The sequence below is a fragment of the Micromys minutus genome (genome assembly GCF_963924665.1).
Source record: "Micromys minutus genome assembly, chromosome: 3".
In the NCBI taxonomy this organism is placed as follows: domain Eukaryota; kingdom Metazoa; phylum Chordata; class Mammalia; order Rodentia; family Muridae; genus Micromys; species Micromys minutus.
Genome location: NC_137972.1, coordinates 95,461,093 through 95,478,982, shown reverse-complemented (window position 1 = coordinate 95,478,982; position 17,890 = coordinate 95,461,093). Strand labels below are relative to the sequence as shown.

General features: G+C 36.1%; 1 protein-coding gene across 2 annotated transcripts in view; it reads left to right on the top strand.

Annotated features, from left to right (window-relative positions):
* Positions 1 to 17,890, top strand: part of NRXN1 (neurexin 1) — a 1,029,777-nt gene that overhangs the window by 859,389 nt on the left and 152,498 nt on the right. For both annotated transcript variants that reach the window (XM_080913966.1, XM_080913965.1), the window contains one exon: positions 5,957 to 6,128. In XM_080913966.1, coding sequence (XP_080770092.1) covers positions 5,957 to 6,128 — 172 coding nt within the window. The remainder of the gene's footprint in view (positions 1 to 5,956; positions 6,129 to 17,890) is intronic.

Here is a 17,890-nt window from a genome sequence, read left to right as displayed (position 1 = left end):
CAAAAGCAAAACAAATAAGTAAAAAAAAAAAAAAAAAAAAAAAATAAGCCACCATTTTACAGGTCTCTGTTGTCCTTACACATAGTGAATATCAAATATTCGATTTTATGTATTCACAGAATGCATAAAGAGGGATGCTGCTTAGTGGTGGGAAAGACAGGGCAGCGAGACTGTCTGACATCGGAGTGTCCAGAGGAGTACAGGAGGGTTTCCTAAAAGACTAGAGTAAAAATACCTGTTGATGCTATAGGTCATCTGTATTAATATGCACAGCCTTTAGCAGTCAGTGGTAAGTGTCTGACTTTGGAATATGTTAGGGCCCAATGAACTCTGTTCAGCTCGCTTGTTTTCGGGAGGAAACGCAGGTGGATCTCTGACAGTCCCTGCTCTGTGTCAGCAACAGTCACACAAACCTCATCCTGCCATAGGACATTGGCTTCCTGATGAGGATTAGTCTCTGCAGAAACAGAGCTCAGCATGTTATCTGATTCTGACTCCAGGTAGGTCAGAATCCTGGGAAAGATTCTGTGTTCTAAAGTGAACACAGTCATCTGGTGCACAAGAGGACACTGTTTACTTCAAGTATACATATTTGAATATGCTCTAGGTATTGAGAATATCATTGCATCTCAGTCTTGGCTCAAACACACATTTCTAGTGAATATAATTTCATAAAGAGTTAGACAGTACAATCCCACTTGTTAGAACCTTCAAGTACCTATCTAGTATCATATTTCATGACGTTTCCTTTAAGCATGGCTTAATATTATAATCCTTATTCAAAAATGAGCTTTTGTGAAAAATCAATAATTACCTGTCTCTATTTATTTAATGAATCCACAAAAAGACTTCATTAAATTATAAATGCCTCATTACTGATAGTCTTAGAATAGATTTTCAAAATTATGGCATGAGACAGTTATTCATTCCCACCAAGGTACAATACAGAGAGATCAGCACATGTCCACAGAAATGACTGCTGGGTTTTCTAATGCAATATTCATGAGAATTTACCAAGACAATCACATTTAATCCTGAAGAGTAAGGATTTGAAATGAATTCTTTTAAATTGTAATTGTCCACTGGCAAAATAGTTCAGCAAATTTTATTTTTTTACACAATTGAAATGACTTTCTATCCTACAAATATAAGCTGGGATTGAAGCATATATATAGCTTTTAGGTGGAAGAAAAATACTCTTCATAGTGGTATTTGGTGTTTTACTATATTGAATGTTTTTTTCCCCAGGGGCCAGGTGTTTCTTTGGCTATTATTTATATTACAATTCATTTTCCAAGGTCTTGGCATAGAGTAGGAGAGACAGTGAGCTGTGTTCAATGTTATTTGCACCAACTCTGGTAATCTTCATTTCTACACTAGCTACTTCCCCAAGTTTGAATCCACTATTCATTAGAGCTACTCAGAGTGGAGGGAGCAAATTGGCATATCCAGGAGCAGAGGGACACTGTTTAAAAGTGAGGACCTCTCTAAGCATCAGTGATCCCTGATCCTTCATAGTTATCGATTTAATATAGGCAATTAATCAAGCATTGTAAAATCTGGCCATTTTCATACCCTAGAAAAGAAGCATTTTATCTTTCACATTGTGAAAAGAAGTTAAGGATTTATCTGTAAATTGGGACATTATATTTAACATTTATTCTTATTACTTGTAAGTGTGTCACATGTGTATGGATACCCGAGGAGGCCATGACAGGGCCCCTTGTCCTGGAACAGAGCTCTTGATACACATGGGTACTCAAGACTGAATGTGGACCCTTTGAAAGAACAGAAAGTATTTTTGTCTTCAGTGCAATCTCTCCAGTGAATGAGTCATTTTTTATGTTTCAGTATGAAGATACTTCTAACAAAATTTGACTGTCCATATTAATTGGGAATTTGAGGAGAACAGACTATTGTAGTCATTTCCTTAGAGCAGCATGAAAACTTGAGTTGTTATTTTGTCTTTGTTGTTTTGTTTATCTTTCTGTTACAAGAAAAATATTAATACCAGAAGAAGATCACAGTGAGTTAATGCTGGATTAACAAGCATCATCCTGTACATACTAGATTGCAAACACTGCACTTAGGATAGAACAATAATTTAAACCTGTCCTGAGAGGTGTTCATCCCAATCCAAGGAAAGGACAGGGAAGGTCTTACCCATCTTCAGCATTCTCCTGGAAAGCAAAAAGGCTCTCTTAGACAAGGGAAGTAGCTTTAGCTGTCTTACCCACAGTAGTAGTTGTAAGTTACCTTAAAGCTACCCAGGGATGTCGGCTTGGACCACACTGGGAGTCCTCATGTGGTGGAGAAGAATAACATTTACTCCTCTTGTTTCTGTGATCAATTTTGGTTTTCTCCATGTATCTTCTAGGGTTGAGGCAGAAGGACCAGGAAGGGACAGGAACAGAAGGGAAGCTGCTTCCCTAATGCTACCCTCTTTCCTGGTTCCCCCTCTCCCATCCCCCTCCTCCTGCTTTTATAAAGATGCTTCCCTTCCCACCCAAATATTTTTGAAATTAAAGTATGTTTGAATCATTCCTTCCCTTTACTTTCCCCCCTCTTTTCCTATTCGCACCCCACCCCACACCACCCTAACCCATTCTACCCTACTCTACCCCACCCACTCCACCCCACCCTACCCTATCCTACCCCAAACCAGCCCATTCAACCAATCCCCACTCCACTTTACCCTACCACACTCTGCCCGACTCTAACCTACTCCATCCAACCCCACCCAAATGCCACATCCTCTCAGTTTCATAACTTCCTTTTTGTAATTCTTCTATATTCATAAATTTCAAATTATATCTTCTTCAAGCTGTTCAGTGTTACTTGTATGTATATGATGTCAGGGGTTGATCAGTTGGTATTAGATAAGCAGTTAGAGGCTTATCTCCAGGGAAGACTATTTCTCCCATCTTCAGCATTCCTTAGTTGCCTGAATTTTTTTAATTAAATTTATGTGTTTACACTCCAGATCTTGCCCCCTTCCCGCTCCCCACTTCCTGTTCCCCTTCCCTCTCCCCATTTCCTGTTCCCCCTTCCTGCACCCCACTTCCTGCTCCCTACTTCCTGCCCCCCACTTCCTGCTCCCCACATCCTGCTCCCCACTTCCCATTCCCCTTCCCTCTCCCCACTTCCTGTTCCCTCTTCCTGCACCCCACTTCCTGCTCCCTACTTCCTGCCCCTCACTTCCCGCTCCCCACATCCTGTTCCCCACTTCCCATTCCCCCTTCCCTCTCCCCACTTCCTGTTCTCCCTTCCTGCTCCCCACTTCCCGTTGTTCCCCCTTCCTGCTCCCCACTTCCCATTCCCCCTCCCCGCTCCCCACTTCCCGCTCGCCCCTCCGCAGTTTCTCATTCTATTCCTTGTCCCCCTTGCCTCACATCATATTATCAGTAATAGTGTCAGGCTTGGTGCCTTCCCTAACATGAGACAGATTCCAAGTTGGGCCAGTCATTGGACAGCCTTTTGTCCCCGCAGTTTTTTTTTTTTTTTTTTTTTTTAAGAAAAAAACAATTCTAGGTCAGAAATTTTGAGGCTCTGTCTATGTACTGGAGACAGACTTTTCAAATCCCTTTCCCCACAGTTAGGCATTTTGGCTGAGGTTACCTTCACTGAGTCCTGAGAGTCTCCCCTCCCACCTCCTTCCCTCTGAACCTGCATATTTCCATTCATTTTCCAGGCCCTCTGGGATTCTCTCCTGTTCCCCACCCTCACAGCTGATCCTGCTCCCCTTGTTCTCTTAATCTCTCCTCTCTCACCCGGGTCCCTTCCTCCCTCGATCCCTCCCTCCCTCTCGCTCTCCCTTTCCATGCCTTTATTATTTTCTTCCCCCTTCAAAGTAGGATTGAAACTCTCATTCTTTGTTTTTGGTTGATCATCTATGAGATCTGCCCCTTCCATGTTAGCATGTATATATCGGTACCTTACTTATTTAGGTCCTTTTCAGGCAGCCATATTGTTCAGGCATAGAAAACAAAGCCTTCCTATCATTTCTAAGGTACATGACCTCAAGCAGGTTTCCGGGTTCCATGAGCATTTGTTATTGACTCGTCTTAGCAAAATTACTATCTGCTTATTTTTAATAAATTTGGTGAGGTATTTATGCACACTTAATGTGCTTAACTAAGCATTAATATGTTTGAATACATGCTAATGCATAATTTTAATATATAAGTCCAGAGGACATTGCAACACTCTCTTTGAAGTCATATGATGTTATCTGTTATTAACATATGTATGGACAATATTAACATGTGCTGGGAAAGGGCCCAAGGTAGTTTGCTCATGCTTCAGTTGGTGGACCCACCACCAAGTGTAGATGAACAAACACAGTGGGTTTTATATATATATATATATATATATATATATATATAAGAATACATGAATTTGGATGGAGAGAAATTGGGGAGAGGAGAACTTATGGGAAACATAGGGGAGGAAGCAAGACTCAATATGATCAAAGCTTATCAAATACGTGTAGAATTTTTTACAGAATGAATAAATAACAAATGTTTATATAAGGCCATAAGCATTTGTCTAATTAATCAACACATAAATACTCAGAAGAGAAAGAAATTTGACATTTTAAAAGCAAATTATTTCTTGTTTATCAAGCCTGAAATAAATGGAAACAAAAAACATTAAAATTAAGTTAAATAATCAGAAATCCTTTGTGTCCAATAAATACACGGGGCACAGAAAAGTTTAATGTATTCAGCAGTGTCTGAAACAGCACCTTGGACATTTTCTAGCTTTATCTGAGAGAATTTTTTAATGTAAGACTTTTCCATTAGAAGCTTATGATATCATCTTGTCAAGTTTAGTCATAAGAAGCTTCAACAGTCTAAATGCATGCGGTCCGAGTATGTGCTCCAAACCTTCTGGCTTCTCATTTGGGATTTAACTCTTCTGCGGTTATGCATGGCTGTGTCCTTTAAAACCCTCTTCTCCAGTGTTGTTTCTACTAAGGCTGTAGAAAGGGAGCCACCAATAATCTAAGTCTGACTCTGACAAGGACCTGCAGTGCCCACACCCTGTGCTAATGACTAAATAAAAATCCCCATGCTTTCAAAATCAGCTCAGCTCATGGTAGGGTTGACAGCTCTGCTATCAGAGAATGCTTCTCAGTGGGTGAAGACAGAGGTACATTTTTCTCTTGGCACCTTAGGTGATGACATTCTGAAGTTAGAGGCCACAACATTACCCTTAGAAAAATTTTAAATATTGCTTTGCATAACTCAGAGAGGGCATTAATTGTAGATAATCATGTTAGCTCCATTTTAGCTAATATATAACCTAAAATTAGCCAATCAAACTTTAGTTCTGGCTTGTCTTTACTAAGTTGTGTGTCCTTGAGCAAGATACTCCAGGCTTATGACACAGTTTCATCATCTGCAAGGCAAAGGTAATGAGTGTTTCTTAAGCTGCCGATGTCCTGGTCCTTTGAAACTAATGACTAAGAATCATTTTAGTGAATGCCTATTTTGCTGCCTATCCTGTCACAGAGATGTCCTGTTTTGCGAGCATCCATCATTTGGCTCTAAACAGACCTCCTTGCTCTGATTTCTCTCATTATTAAAAGGGGGGTTTCAATCCCTGTTTTTCTTGTGAAATCGGGAGGTTAGAGTAAACAAGGTATATCAGAGGACATGAGGGCGTGAGCTCTCAGTCAGGAAGCTGTGTACCTTCTCAGTGGCAGCCCCTGGGAAGATGGCAGTTCAATTCCCTTGCACGTCTGTCTTTCAGAATATCAATTATCCATGAAAGAGATGTCTCAGAATTACCCAGATGTCAAAATCTTCTATTGCGTGCAGTTTTTCAGAAATAGAATCAGAAGGAAACAGCTGCTGTCCAAAGCATGTTCTTGAGCAATGCCTGCTATTCGAGTCTTCTCACACGTTCATTTGTTGGATTAATAGGAACTTTCTCCCATCCTTCTTAACAGCACCAAGGAAAAATCGGAGTTAAGTTTAATGTTGGGACAGATGACATCGCCATTGAAGAGTCCAATGCAATCATTAATGATGGGAAATACCATGTAGTGCGTTTCACGAGGAGTGGTGGCAATGCCACGTTACAGGTGGACAGCTGGCCGGTCATCGAGCGCTACCCTGCAGGTAAGCAAGGGCTTATGGGCCTGGGAAGTTCTATTTAAAAATAAAAATAAAAACAGCTGGAAAAGCGAAGCAATGTTTGCGTCTGTTTCCTCAAATTGTGGTTTTTCTGAGAAACCATGAAGTATTTATTAGACTTTAGATTCATGTCAATGTAATGCTGTCCTAACCTGTTCTTGCTACTGTGTACAAATGACATTTTATTGATGAATTTGAAGTCACACATTGTATTTTGCAAAATCCAGAACATCAGTGCACCAGAAGAATGCACACATTAAAAAGCACAACATGTCAAATCTTTTTACTGAATCTTTGCATTTGAACAAAGGAAAGGCTTTGTCAAAAGTAACAGTTAAAGTTTAAATTCAAGGGAAGGAATATTATAACACTTTTTAAAGAGCAAACAGAGCTGTTCCTTTGACAGTGGCACACAGCAGTGACTTACGGGACACGTGAGCAGAACAGGAGTAGGCAAAGATGCCGCCAGGGGTGAGATGATCTGCAGCTAGGAGCAATGGAAGGTCATTTCATTTTCCTATAATTATAGTGATTCACGAAGACTCTGTGACAATAATGTCGCTCAGCTCATGACTGTACAATGTTCTCTTCCTCTGCAACACAGTTTATGACACTGTACAAATCAAAACATAAAACCAATTTATATTTTATGAATTAAACCTGATAAAAATGAATACAGAAGCAACTCCTTTGTTGGAATTGTTTGCTTCTTAAAATAAATAATTTGATTAAATAGTTTATCAATTATACCCTAGTTTTCTCTGGGACTGATCCATAGTGAAGAGATAATATGTCTTTGACTCTTGTCTGAGCTTCTTCTGACACTGTCATTCTCAGTTTTCAGTCTTAACCTGTTCATTTGTTCTCCAAATATATGGTGAATTAAACGTAGCAACACACACTTCCTTATAATAACATTTAAAATCAAGAAGAAAAAGAACACATCTGGGAATATTTGAAATACTAACAAGCAATAGGCATTCAACTTACCAAGTTAGTATTCTGGTCAAGTCCAGTCTGGACTGCATAGTTAGCTCCAGGATTACTAGGATTATACAGAGGGACCATGTCTGAGAGAGAGAGAGAGAGAGAGAGAGAGAGAGAGAGAGAAAATGTATTTACAGATTGGAATCTGATAATGAATAATAAACAAATATTTAGAAAAAATTGTCATCATCATAATCTTTTATATCCAGACACCTACCCTGGGTGCCAATTCACTAGAGTTCTTTAGTTAATATTAACAAATGAAGACTGAGCCAAGTTCCAGTTGTTCTTGTGAAAGACACATACAATAGCTGGTATATAAGATAAATTCATGTATGTAACACATGCGAAAATGCATGAGAACATGCTTTCCATATAAAAACATGACATTCTGCAGGTGTTACACACATAAGATCTTAATGCTGAAAAGAGCACAGAGAACTACCATTATGCCATCTAATTGTCCACCCATCTCCCCTTGTGCACTTCGGCATAATGCTAATGAAGAGGAAAATCTTGAGACTTTCAAACATTTGCTTCTCTTGGTGTTTTACCAGCAGCAAAGCCATAAGGGTTGAATATAAATTTCAGAGTATGAGTGATCTAGATTAAAGAATTTGGAACAAAGTGATTTTAAATATGAGTTGAATGTTATAGTCTTGTATATGTCGTTAATATCAGCTTGTGGTTTGGCTATTTTTATTTTAAAAATTTAGGGAGGTTATTATTCATTAGAAAAACCACTAGACTAATGCTTTTACCACTAAATCCTATAATCAGAGAAGCAGGAACGGAACCAACAGACTATATTTGCTTCCTTTTAAAGTGCCTGCACTGCAAAATATAAGGGTTGAAATTAGTAATTAAGGATAGCACTTAACCTTCCATTATAGGCCTTTGTGGTAAGTGCTTTTATATGAAGCAATTTGTTTGGAGCGACATTGCACCTTTAATGAAATGCACCTAAAGCATTGACCAGTGGTATTACCCTGCAATTGTTAGGAAGGCTTTTATACATAAACTAATTAGAAGATGTAGATTTCAGGCTCTTTTGGAAATGCAATATTCCTACAAGCCAATAATTCCTATTTAAGAATAAATATTGAAATTTCTGTAAACTTCTTTTCAATTATATTCTGTGCATGAAGTGAAGTACAAGAATAATATTTTGCAAATTCTTTAAAGTTGAGAAAATTGTTTCTTATTTCATGTCAGTTAAAGCTTTAGAATATAATGCATCATTAATCTCTGATTTGTTTCTAATTACAGTTATTTAACAAAATGTTCTCTCTCAACAAAAAATAGACCTCCTTTTCTTATGTTACACCACACAGCCTTACGTCATTTTACTGCCCCAATTCAAGATTATTCTCAATAAATTATTTTCTTTGAAAAATAAACTTTGGCTTCATATGTGAAAATACATTTTATATCTTAACAAACTTAAATAATGATTTTATTTCCATGAATGCATTAAGCCCATCTATACATATGTAAAGAACATATATGCTACATAAAGTAAAGTTATTAGGATCCTTGTTTGGCAGCAAGACAATTTTTAAGTATTCAAGAATCATACATGGAGAAATATAAGGATATTTTATATTTATCTAAAATATATTCAAAACCAATAATAAATATCTTTTAAAGGACACAACAGATTCCCAGAAATATAGATTATTTTGTAGTGAGTGGTATAAGAAACTGGGAACAATGTCTGGGTCTTTTCAAGCAAGTATGTATTGTTGGAATTAGCAGGTAGAGGTGGAGACTGAGAAACATTCATGGAAACTTAAAAAGCTCATACGCCGAAGAGAAAAGATAAGAATGAGTAAAGAGTTAACAGGGTAAACAGAATGCACTGTAAGTACCCAAGAACAGTTAAGGAAGAGATGTATTCTTTTTTTTTAATTTCTCCTCTTCCCTCTCCTTCCTTTCCCTCTTCTCTCCTCTTCAGTCTCACTCACCCTTTCCTTTCCTCTCCTCATCCTCTCTTTCCCTGCTTTCATTTTTCCTCTTTTCTCCTCTGAGATTCTCTCCTTCTTTCCTTTCCCTTCGCACCCCTTGCCTCTTGCTACCTCATTTTGCTATTATAACATTCAGCATCCCAGTGTCATGGCGTTTCAGGAGTGGGAAGTAGATAACTGGAAATCTGTGGCAAGAGAGATCACTAGATTATCAAACAAGAAGGGTATTGAACACCTACCAAAATCAAACCAAAACTTCTATTGGGGTTTGGAGAATGGAACAAAGGAAGGTCTACAGTATTGTAAGACTTCAATCTCTTTAGGCAAGAGAGAACTTGGAAGAGAAATAACCCCAAAGAAGATTTTATGTGGAGGGGGCAGGGGAATTGGAGTGGGAAAATGCATAACATTTGAAATGTAAATACAGAAAGTTTCTAATAAAGGAAAAACAAAAGATTTTACAGGATAGTTCAGGTTTGTTTTTCTCTAGCTCTCCAATTTGGCTGAAATCTTATAGGTTTTAGCTAGGTACTCAATACTTTGTTTATCAGGGTAAATCTGATATAATTAGGTCAAGGGAAAATTACAGGAAAGCCTTTTATCATTGCCACTAAATTCAACCCATTCATTTAGATAATTTGGTTCCTCATTTTAACTCGTGTCTTCATTAATATATTTATTTAATATTAAAAGTTGGATGCTTGCTTTTTTAAAGGTTATGTTTAACCTAATTTTGGCTATATGTTATGTAATTAAGAAAAACCTACTTCAATTACAATCAGAATACTTAAAAGAGCAAAGAATCTTCAAAGACTTTCTAGTCCAGCTTCTTTCATTGGGAAACAACCAAATTGAACTTTGAAAAGGACAATTGATTTTTCTCTAGGTAACCATGCAAGTCAGTAGCTAGTCAAAACTTGTACCTCTTGTCTGAAGTTGACAGAAACTCAAATAACAAAAGCCATTGGGTGAAATCTTTGTTGCCACAGTTTATGGCCTGGGGTCCGGCTTGCTGACAAACAAGGGCACCTACCTCCTGTTCTGTTCCTTCTGCGACACAGGCACAGATGAATGTTAAGAAAACAAACAGCAACTGGTGGAATCTAATTCACTTTGTTACCTAAGCCACAGGTACTTTATTTACACTGACGTTTTAAGTCAGTGGTGTTCATTAGTATTCTCTGATTATTTTTAAAATTCATTTGAGTATCTTAATTGGTGAATTAGGCAAATCTTTACAAATAATTAAAATGATCACATTAGATACTTTAGCACTTACAGGGGAAAGTTTATTATAACAGAAGACTAATCCCCCGTTATGGTTAATTACATACACTTTTATTTTCAGTTGTCAACAGATCCTAGAAACTATATTAAACTTCAGTGTGAAAAATTCTTCTTTGTTATTTTTCACTGAAATCAAATTACAGATATGTTGAGCATTTGTCATAATACATCAGTGTTTGGATTCTGTTTAGCATGGATAAGCATCCGACAGTGTTTCTTCTTAAGTTCTCTGTGAAGTCTGAGAAAAAGAGCCTAAGATTCTATTTTTTCTGTCAAATATCTCTCTTTATGGTCTTCAGTTTTGCTGAGACTTTAGGGATATTCTTGCTATTGAAGCATAATAAACATTTATTGAACAATATATTTAATACACTGGGCTAAATAAAGTTCCTGGCTAAGCATCAAAGACGACGGAGACTCTAAGAGAAAAGCTATGATATTTTTATGATTTTTAATTGTTCCTACATTTGAAAGGACCTGAATATTTTTTAATTCCACTTAGCTGTCAATGTCCCTGGCTTGTGTAAAATTGATATCCAGTGAATCATCACAAATCATGACCACTATTTTCACAAGGACCAAATATGTTAGTGACAAAATCCACATATGTAAAAGACTGAGACATAAGAGATGAATGTATTACAGGTTGTAGATTAGATTCTAGAATGTTAACACATTAGTTATCAAGTTGTAAAATCAAGGCTGATGTGAAACTTCTGTAGGTTAAAAACCCTGGCTCCACTACTGGTAACTGGCAGGTATCCCATTCCAGAACTCAGACTAAAGGCAGGACTCAACCCCTGCAGTCCCAGCCCCTTTGCAGTCTTAGACAGAATTGGCCAGACGATGGAATATGTAGAGTAGAGACTGTTGAGAATAGAGAGAGACCCTCCACAAAAGCGGGGTGAAAAAGAGAATAGACTCATGAAAAGTTGTCTTCTGGCCATCACCTGTGTATTGACACACACACATGCTCCACACGCAATGAATAATAAAAACAAATCCTGGCAAAACATAGTAAACCCTGTGTTTTGACAACTAATAGAGATGTGATTTTGTCTGTTTTGAATCTTGCCAAAGATTTTCTTAAACAGGGTCAGTGAATGAAAAGTACATCAAACTCTTATAGCTCATCACTTACAACTGCCTATTAGGTTAAACGTGTAGAAATGATTATTACCTAAAATACATTTTCCTCAATTATCTTTATATTACTTTCCTAGAAATAAAATTTAAAAGACAGAACTTTGTATTTTTGCCAGTGTAATAAATAATATTTCTCTGAGGCAAATAATTCGTATATGCCCATGTACATGCAGTTATTAGAACAGAACATTTGTTCTTACAGAGTATAAATTCAATTTTGGAAGAATAAGAAAGTATCACAAAATCTGATGTTCTACAGGGTTTTAATGAAGGCAGAATGACACAATAGATGGTAAAAGCTAAGGAAGTCTGAAGCCTCTAAGTAGGCTGTATATTAAAATTAAATTAGGATGATGAATATCTCGTACCAAATTTAGCTCCACAGATAGAAAGAAGAGGTTTCAAAGACACACTTTTATCTTATGCAGTTTCAAGTCTGCTTTGTTTTAGATTTGTATATTTGCCTGTGTTCAATAACAACCAAATTCCCCAACCCTGGGAATCTGAGACTTGACTTTCTTCACGCTAAGTTTTATTGAAATAATTTGTCATCTTGAGTACATTATCTCTACTAGTGGCCGAGAGATTTGAAATGGCCATTGAGACTTCAGGACAGACTGCACTAGTGTAAATCTGCTCAGAATATGCATTAGCAATGAAGAATTTCAGCTAGAATTATGAGATATAAAACTAGACAGAACAGAGGAACATTAAGCCTCATTTTTCTAGATAATGTCAACTAATTGATAACACACTATCATAATTTCTCAGGGTCACCTTTGTTAGAAAGTTTTAAAACCCCAGGTAGAGCCTTCGGGCCTCTCATTTATCATGTTTTATTGCTTAGGGTGGCAGAAGGTTTGGAAGACAGTACGTTTTATGGTTAGAGTAGAAACAAACAAATGAAGCTTTTAAAAGTGCACAGGAGCCTTGGCTGAAAAGAGGCAGGATGGCCTCAGATCATGCCTGTGCTTTATGGAAATGAGGCTTTTATAGAAAGTTACATCCACTACGTTTAATAAGTTTAAAAACAGTCTTGAACTGCATCAAGGTGAAGTGGGAATAGAGCTCACCCCATGTCACAGACATTTGTAGAAACCTTTAATTCTACAGCAGTGAATTGGAAAGGTGATTTGTTGGGTGACCATCTATATTAGGAATTTGCTGTATATTGTGCATTATCATGTAGGTATCATGACATAAATTATTCTATTCACATTCACAGAATCATTACATAGCAAAAAATATTAGTGTTTCATTTGATTTTTAAAAGGATTTATACTTCTAAATAGCAGTCCATCGTTGAAAGGATATAGAACAGGAATTCAGGCAAGGTAAAATCTGGAAGCTGGAGTAGATGCAGAGGCCCTGAGGAAGTACTACTGCTTAGAGACTTGATGCTTATGGTTTACCCAGCCTGCTTTTGTATAGAACACAGAATCATCATCCCAACTATTGCACTGCCTATGACGGGCTGGGCCATCTCCTATCAATCACTAACTTAAAAAATTCCCCCACAAGCCTACCTATTGCCCTACCATAGGAAGACATTTCCTTAATTGAGGCTTCCTATTCTCAGATGACATTAGCTTATACCAAGGTATACCTAAAACTATCCAGTACAATGTCTCAGAAGGATGTTCTGATCTTGAGGTGGCCAAATTGCCATCTGCCTGAAGAACACCCACACTGGTTTCCAGCATGGTTGTACACATCTTCACCCTACCACTTTCTCAGCAGCATGAGCTCTCACATATTTTATTGATCTTAGCCATTCTGATGGAACTAATGTAACATATCCAAAGAGCATTGACTTACATTTCCTCGATGGCTAAGGATCATTATTTTTCTTTCTCTGCCATTTGTGTTTCCTCCATTGAGAGTTTTTTGTTTAGATCTGTACTCTATTATTTTAATTAGGTTGTTTGTTTTCTTATTATATTTTGGACATTAGCATTCTTATGTGATGGGTGGTGGGTAAAAATCTTTTTACCTTCTGTATACAATTTGGCTTCTTCATAAAAAGTCAGTATCTATGGGTTTATGAATTTATGCCTGAGTCTTCAGTTTAATTCCATTGATCAATGCATGTTTTTATATCAATACCATGTTATTTTTATTACTATAGCTCAATAGTATAGCTACTGAAATAGTATATGGAAATTTGTGTTTTTCATACAAGACTAAAATTGTCTTTTCAAAATCTGTCAAGAATTGTGTTAGGCCATTTTTACTTTTTAATCTTTCTAATCCTTGAGCATGGGAGAGCTTTCCATCTTCTAAATCCATCTTTACTTTTTTTCTTCAGCCTCTTATAAAGTTTTTATCCCTCAAGTCGTTCCTTTGTTGGTTAGTTACTCAAAGATATTATGAATATTTGAGGTCGTTATAAAAGTTCTTGGTTCCCTGATTTTTTTTCTCAGTCTATTTGTCCATTAAATATAAGAGGTCTACAGTTTTTTGCATGTTAATTTTATATATAGCTACTTTGTTAAGTAGAAATTTCCTGGCAAAATTTTTAGGATTACTTATATATGATATACTATAATGTCATCCACAATTAAAGATATTTTGATGTCCTTCCCTATTTATATCCCCTTAATCTCCTTCAGCTGCCTTATTGCTCTAGCTAAGACTTCAACTACTATACTGAATAGGTCTGGAGAGAGAGAGGACAACCTTGTTTTGATTTTAATTTTAGTGGAATTATTTAGGTTTCTATTTATTTAACTTGATGTTGGCTAGGGGCTATATATTATCTTCATTATACATTTTTAATCCCTAATCACTCCAGGACCATTTTTTTAAATGAAAGGGTTTTAGACTTTGTCAAAGGAAGGCCTATTCTGCATCTAATGAAATGACCATATGGTTTTGTTTTTCAGTGTGTTTATATTACAGATTATATTTATTGATTTACATAAGTTGAACTTGTCCTGTAAATATTTAATTAAGATTTTTTGCACTTATCTTCATAAGAGGAATTGCTCTGTCATTCCTATTTTGTGGTTGGGTTTGGGGATAAGGGTAACTGTGACATCATAAAACAAATTGCTCAATGTTCCCTCTCTTTTTCATGGACTAATTTGAGAACTATTGAAATTAACTCTTCTCTCAAAGTCTGAGTTGGTCATGGAGTTTTGTTTGTTTGTTTGTTGATGGTCTTTTATTTTTTTGGTTGAAAGACTTTTATTATTGCTTCTATTTCATTAGCAGTTATAGTTCTCTGTTTTCTAATCTAAATTGCTCATCTTGTCTTGGCATAACTTTGGTAAGTACTATATATTGATAAATTATCCATTTCTTTAAAATTTTGCATCTGGTAGAATATATATTTTTGACAATGTTTTTTTATTATTTTTAAATGTTTTATTCTTTGAAAGCCTCATTCATTGATATGAAGCCAGTTTATCATATCTATTCACCAATATTTCTCTCCAACTCCCCCTATGGGTCCCCCATTATCTCCCTGCCAGTTTCAACTACAATTTTACTGAGCGTATACTATATGCCATACACAACACTTAGCACTTGGACAAGAGAAATGAACAAAATATATGAGATGTTTGTTCTTATATTGAAAGAAACAAACTTTAGTTTTTAATTATTCTTTTATGACAGTATGAAGGCACCTTTACATAGGATTACTTTGTCAATTAAGACAAGAATTGTCTAACTGTTCTGCTGAGATTCACCTTAACGTTTTTTCCAGCTTCTATCACAATGCCTAACACATGTTATAAACTTTGCAAATATGAGATAAATTATGTAAGTAAAGAATTAAACACCAAATGGATAATTATTTTCATGTCACATTGTGATGATATTCATTAGGAAATCTTGACATGTCTTCCTGAGTAGTTCTTGGGGAGACAAACAATAGATGTGTCTTAAGGAACAATGCAGCCTGGTAGTGGCCTAGGCTATGTGATTATTCTGTTTCTGTCAGAGCTATTCTTCCTCCCAGCAGAGGAAATGAACTTTGTAAAAACTAAAAGACTTGCAAAAAATACAACAATAATGGTATAGAGGAGGTTCGTTTCTGGTGATTTCCCCAAGAACTTGTTTTATTCTTGAGAATAGTTTTCACTGTCCTGGGTTGTTTGTTATTCCAAATGAATTTACAAATTGCTCTTTCTAACTCTATGAAGAATTAAGTTGGTATTTTGCTGGAGATTGCATTGACTCTATAAAATGCTTTTGGCAAGATGGCCATTTTTTACTATATTCATCCTGCCAATCCAGGACCATGGGAGATCTTTTCATCTTCTGAGGTCATCTTCTGATTTTTTCATCATCGATCTGAAGTTCTTGTCATACAGATCTTTCACTTATTTTGTTAGAGTCACACCAAGGTATTTTATACTATTTGTGACTATTGTGAAGGGTGTTTCCCTAATTTCTTTCTCAGCCTATTTATGTTTTGAGTAGAGAAGGCTACTGATTTGTTTAAGTTAATTTTATATTCAGCCACTTTGCTGAAGTTGTTTATCAGCTGTAAGAGCTCTCTGATGGAATTTCTGGAATCACTTAAGTATGCTATCATATCATCTGTAAATAGTGATATTTGGACTTACACCTTTTCAATTTGTATCCCTTTGAACTGACATCCTTTATAGTCAAATTGCTCTGGTTAGGACTTCATTACTATATTGAATAGGCAATAGACAGTGGGCAGCCTTGTCTAGTCCCTGATTTTAGTGGTATTGCTTCAAGTTTCTCTCCATTTATTTTGATGTTGGCTACTGGTTTTCTGTATATTGCTTTTACTATGTTTAGGTATGGGTCTTGAATTTCTGACCTTTCCAAGACTTTTTACATAAAGTGGTGTTGAATTTTATCAAATGCTTTCTCAGCATTTTATGAGATGATACTGTGACTTTTTTTTTTTTTAGTTTGTTTATTTAGTGGACTATGTTGATAGATTTTTATATATTGAACCATCTCTGCATCCCTGGAATGAAGCCTACTTGATCATAATGGATGATCATTTTTATGTGTTCTTGGATTCGGTTTGTGAGAATTTTATTGAGTATTTTTGCATTGATATTTCTAAGAAAAATGTGTTTGAAATTTTCTCACTTTGTAGTTTAGGTATAAGCATAGTTGTGGCTTCATAGAAGAAATTGAATAGTGTTCCTTCTCTTTTTATTTTGTAAATAGTTTGGAAAGTATTGGTATTTGGTCTTCTATAAAGGACTAATAAAATTCTGCATTAAATCCATTTGGTCCTGGGCTTTTATTGGTTGGGAGGCTTTTGAAGATTGCGTCTATTTCTTTGGGTTTATGGGACTGTTTAGATGGTTTATCTCATCCTGATTTAACTTTGGTACCTAATATGTGTCAAAAAATGTCCATTTTGTCTAGATTTTCCAGTTTTGTTGAGTATTGGCTTTTGTAGTAGGATCTGATGATTTCTTTAATTTCCTCAGTTTCTGTTATGTCTCCTCTTTCATTTCTGATTTGGTTAATTTCAATGCTACTTTCTTCCCTCTTGTTAGTCTGGCTAATGGTTTATCTATCTTGTTGATTTTCTCAAAGAACCATCTCCAGGTTTTGTTGATTCTTTTAAAATTCTTTTTATTAGTCTTGATTGATTTCAGCTTTGAGTTTGATTGGTTTCTTCTGTCTACTCCACTTGAATGCATTTGCTTCTTTTTGTATTAGAAATTTTAGGTGTGTTGTCAAGCTGCTAGTTTATGCTTTCTCCAGTTTTTTTTCTTTTTTTTTTTTTTTTCCTTTTTTTGGAGCCACTCAGAACTATGAATTTTCCTCTTAGCACTGTTTTCATTGTGTCCCATACATTTGGGTATGTTTCACCTTCATTTTCATCAAATTCTAAAACGTCTTTAATTTCTTTCTTCATTTCTTCCTTAACCAAGTTATCATTGAGTAGAGCATTGTCCAGGTTATATGTGTATGTGGACTTTCTGTGGTTTTTGTTGTTATTAATGTCCAGCCTTAGTACATGGTGAGCTGATATCATGTATGAGATTATTTCAATCTTTCTGTGTCTGTTGAGGCATACTATTTGAATTTTTTTATATTTCTTAAGACTTTCTTTGAATCTACAATTATGGTCAATTTGGGAGAAAGTTCCTTGAGGTGTTGAGAAAAATAAGTATATTCTTTTTTATTTAGGTAAAATGTTCTGTAAGTATCTGTTGGGTTTATAATGTTTGTTAACTGCAAACTTTCTTTGTTTAGATTTTTGTCTAGGTGCCCTGTCTACTGGCAGCAGTGAGGTAGTTTCCCACTATCAGTGTGTGAGAGTCAATATGTGATTTAAGCTGTAGTGTGTTTATCTTATCAATTTAGCTATTTTTGTTGGTGCATGAATGTTAATAATTGCAATTGTTT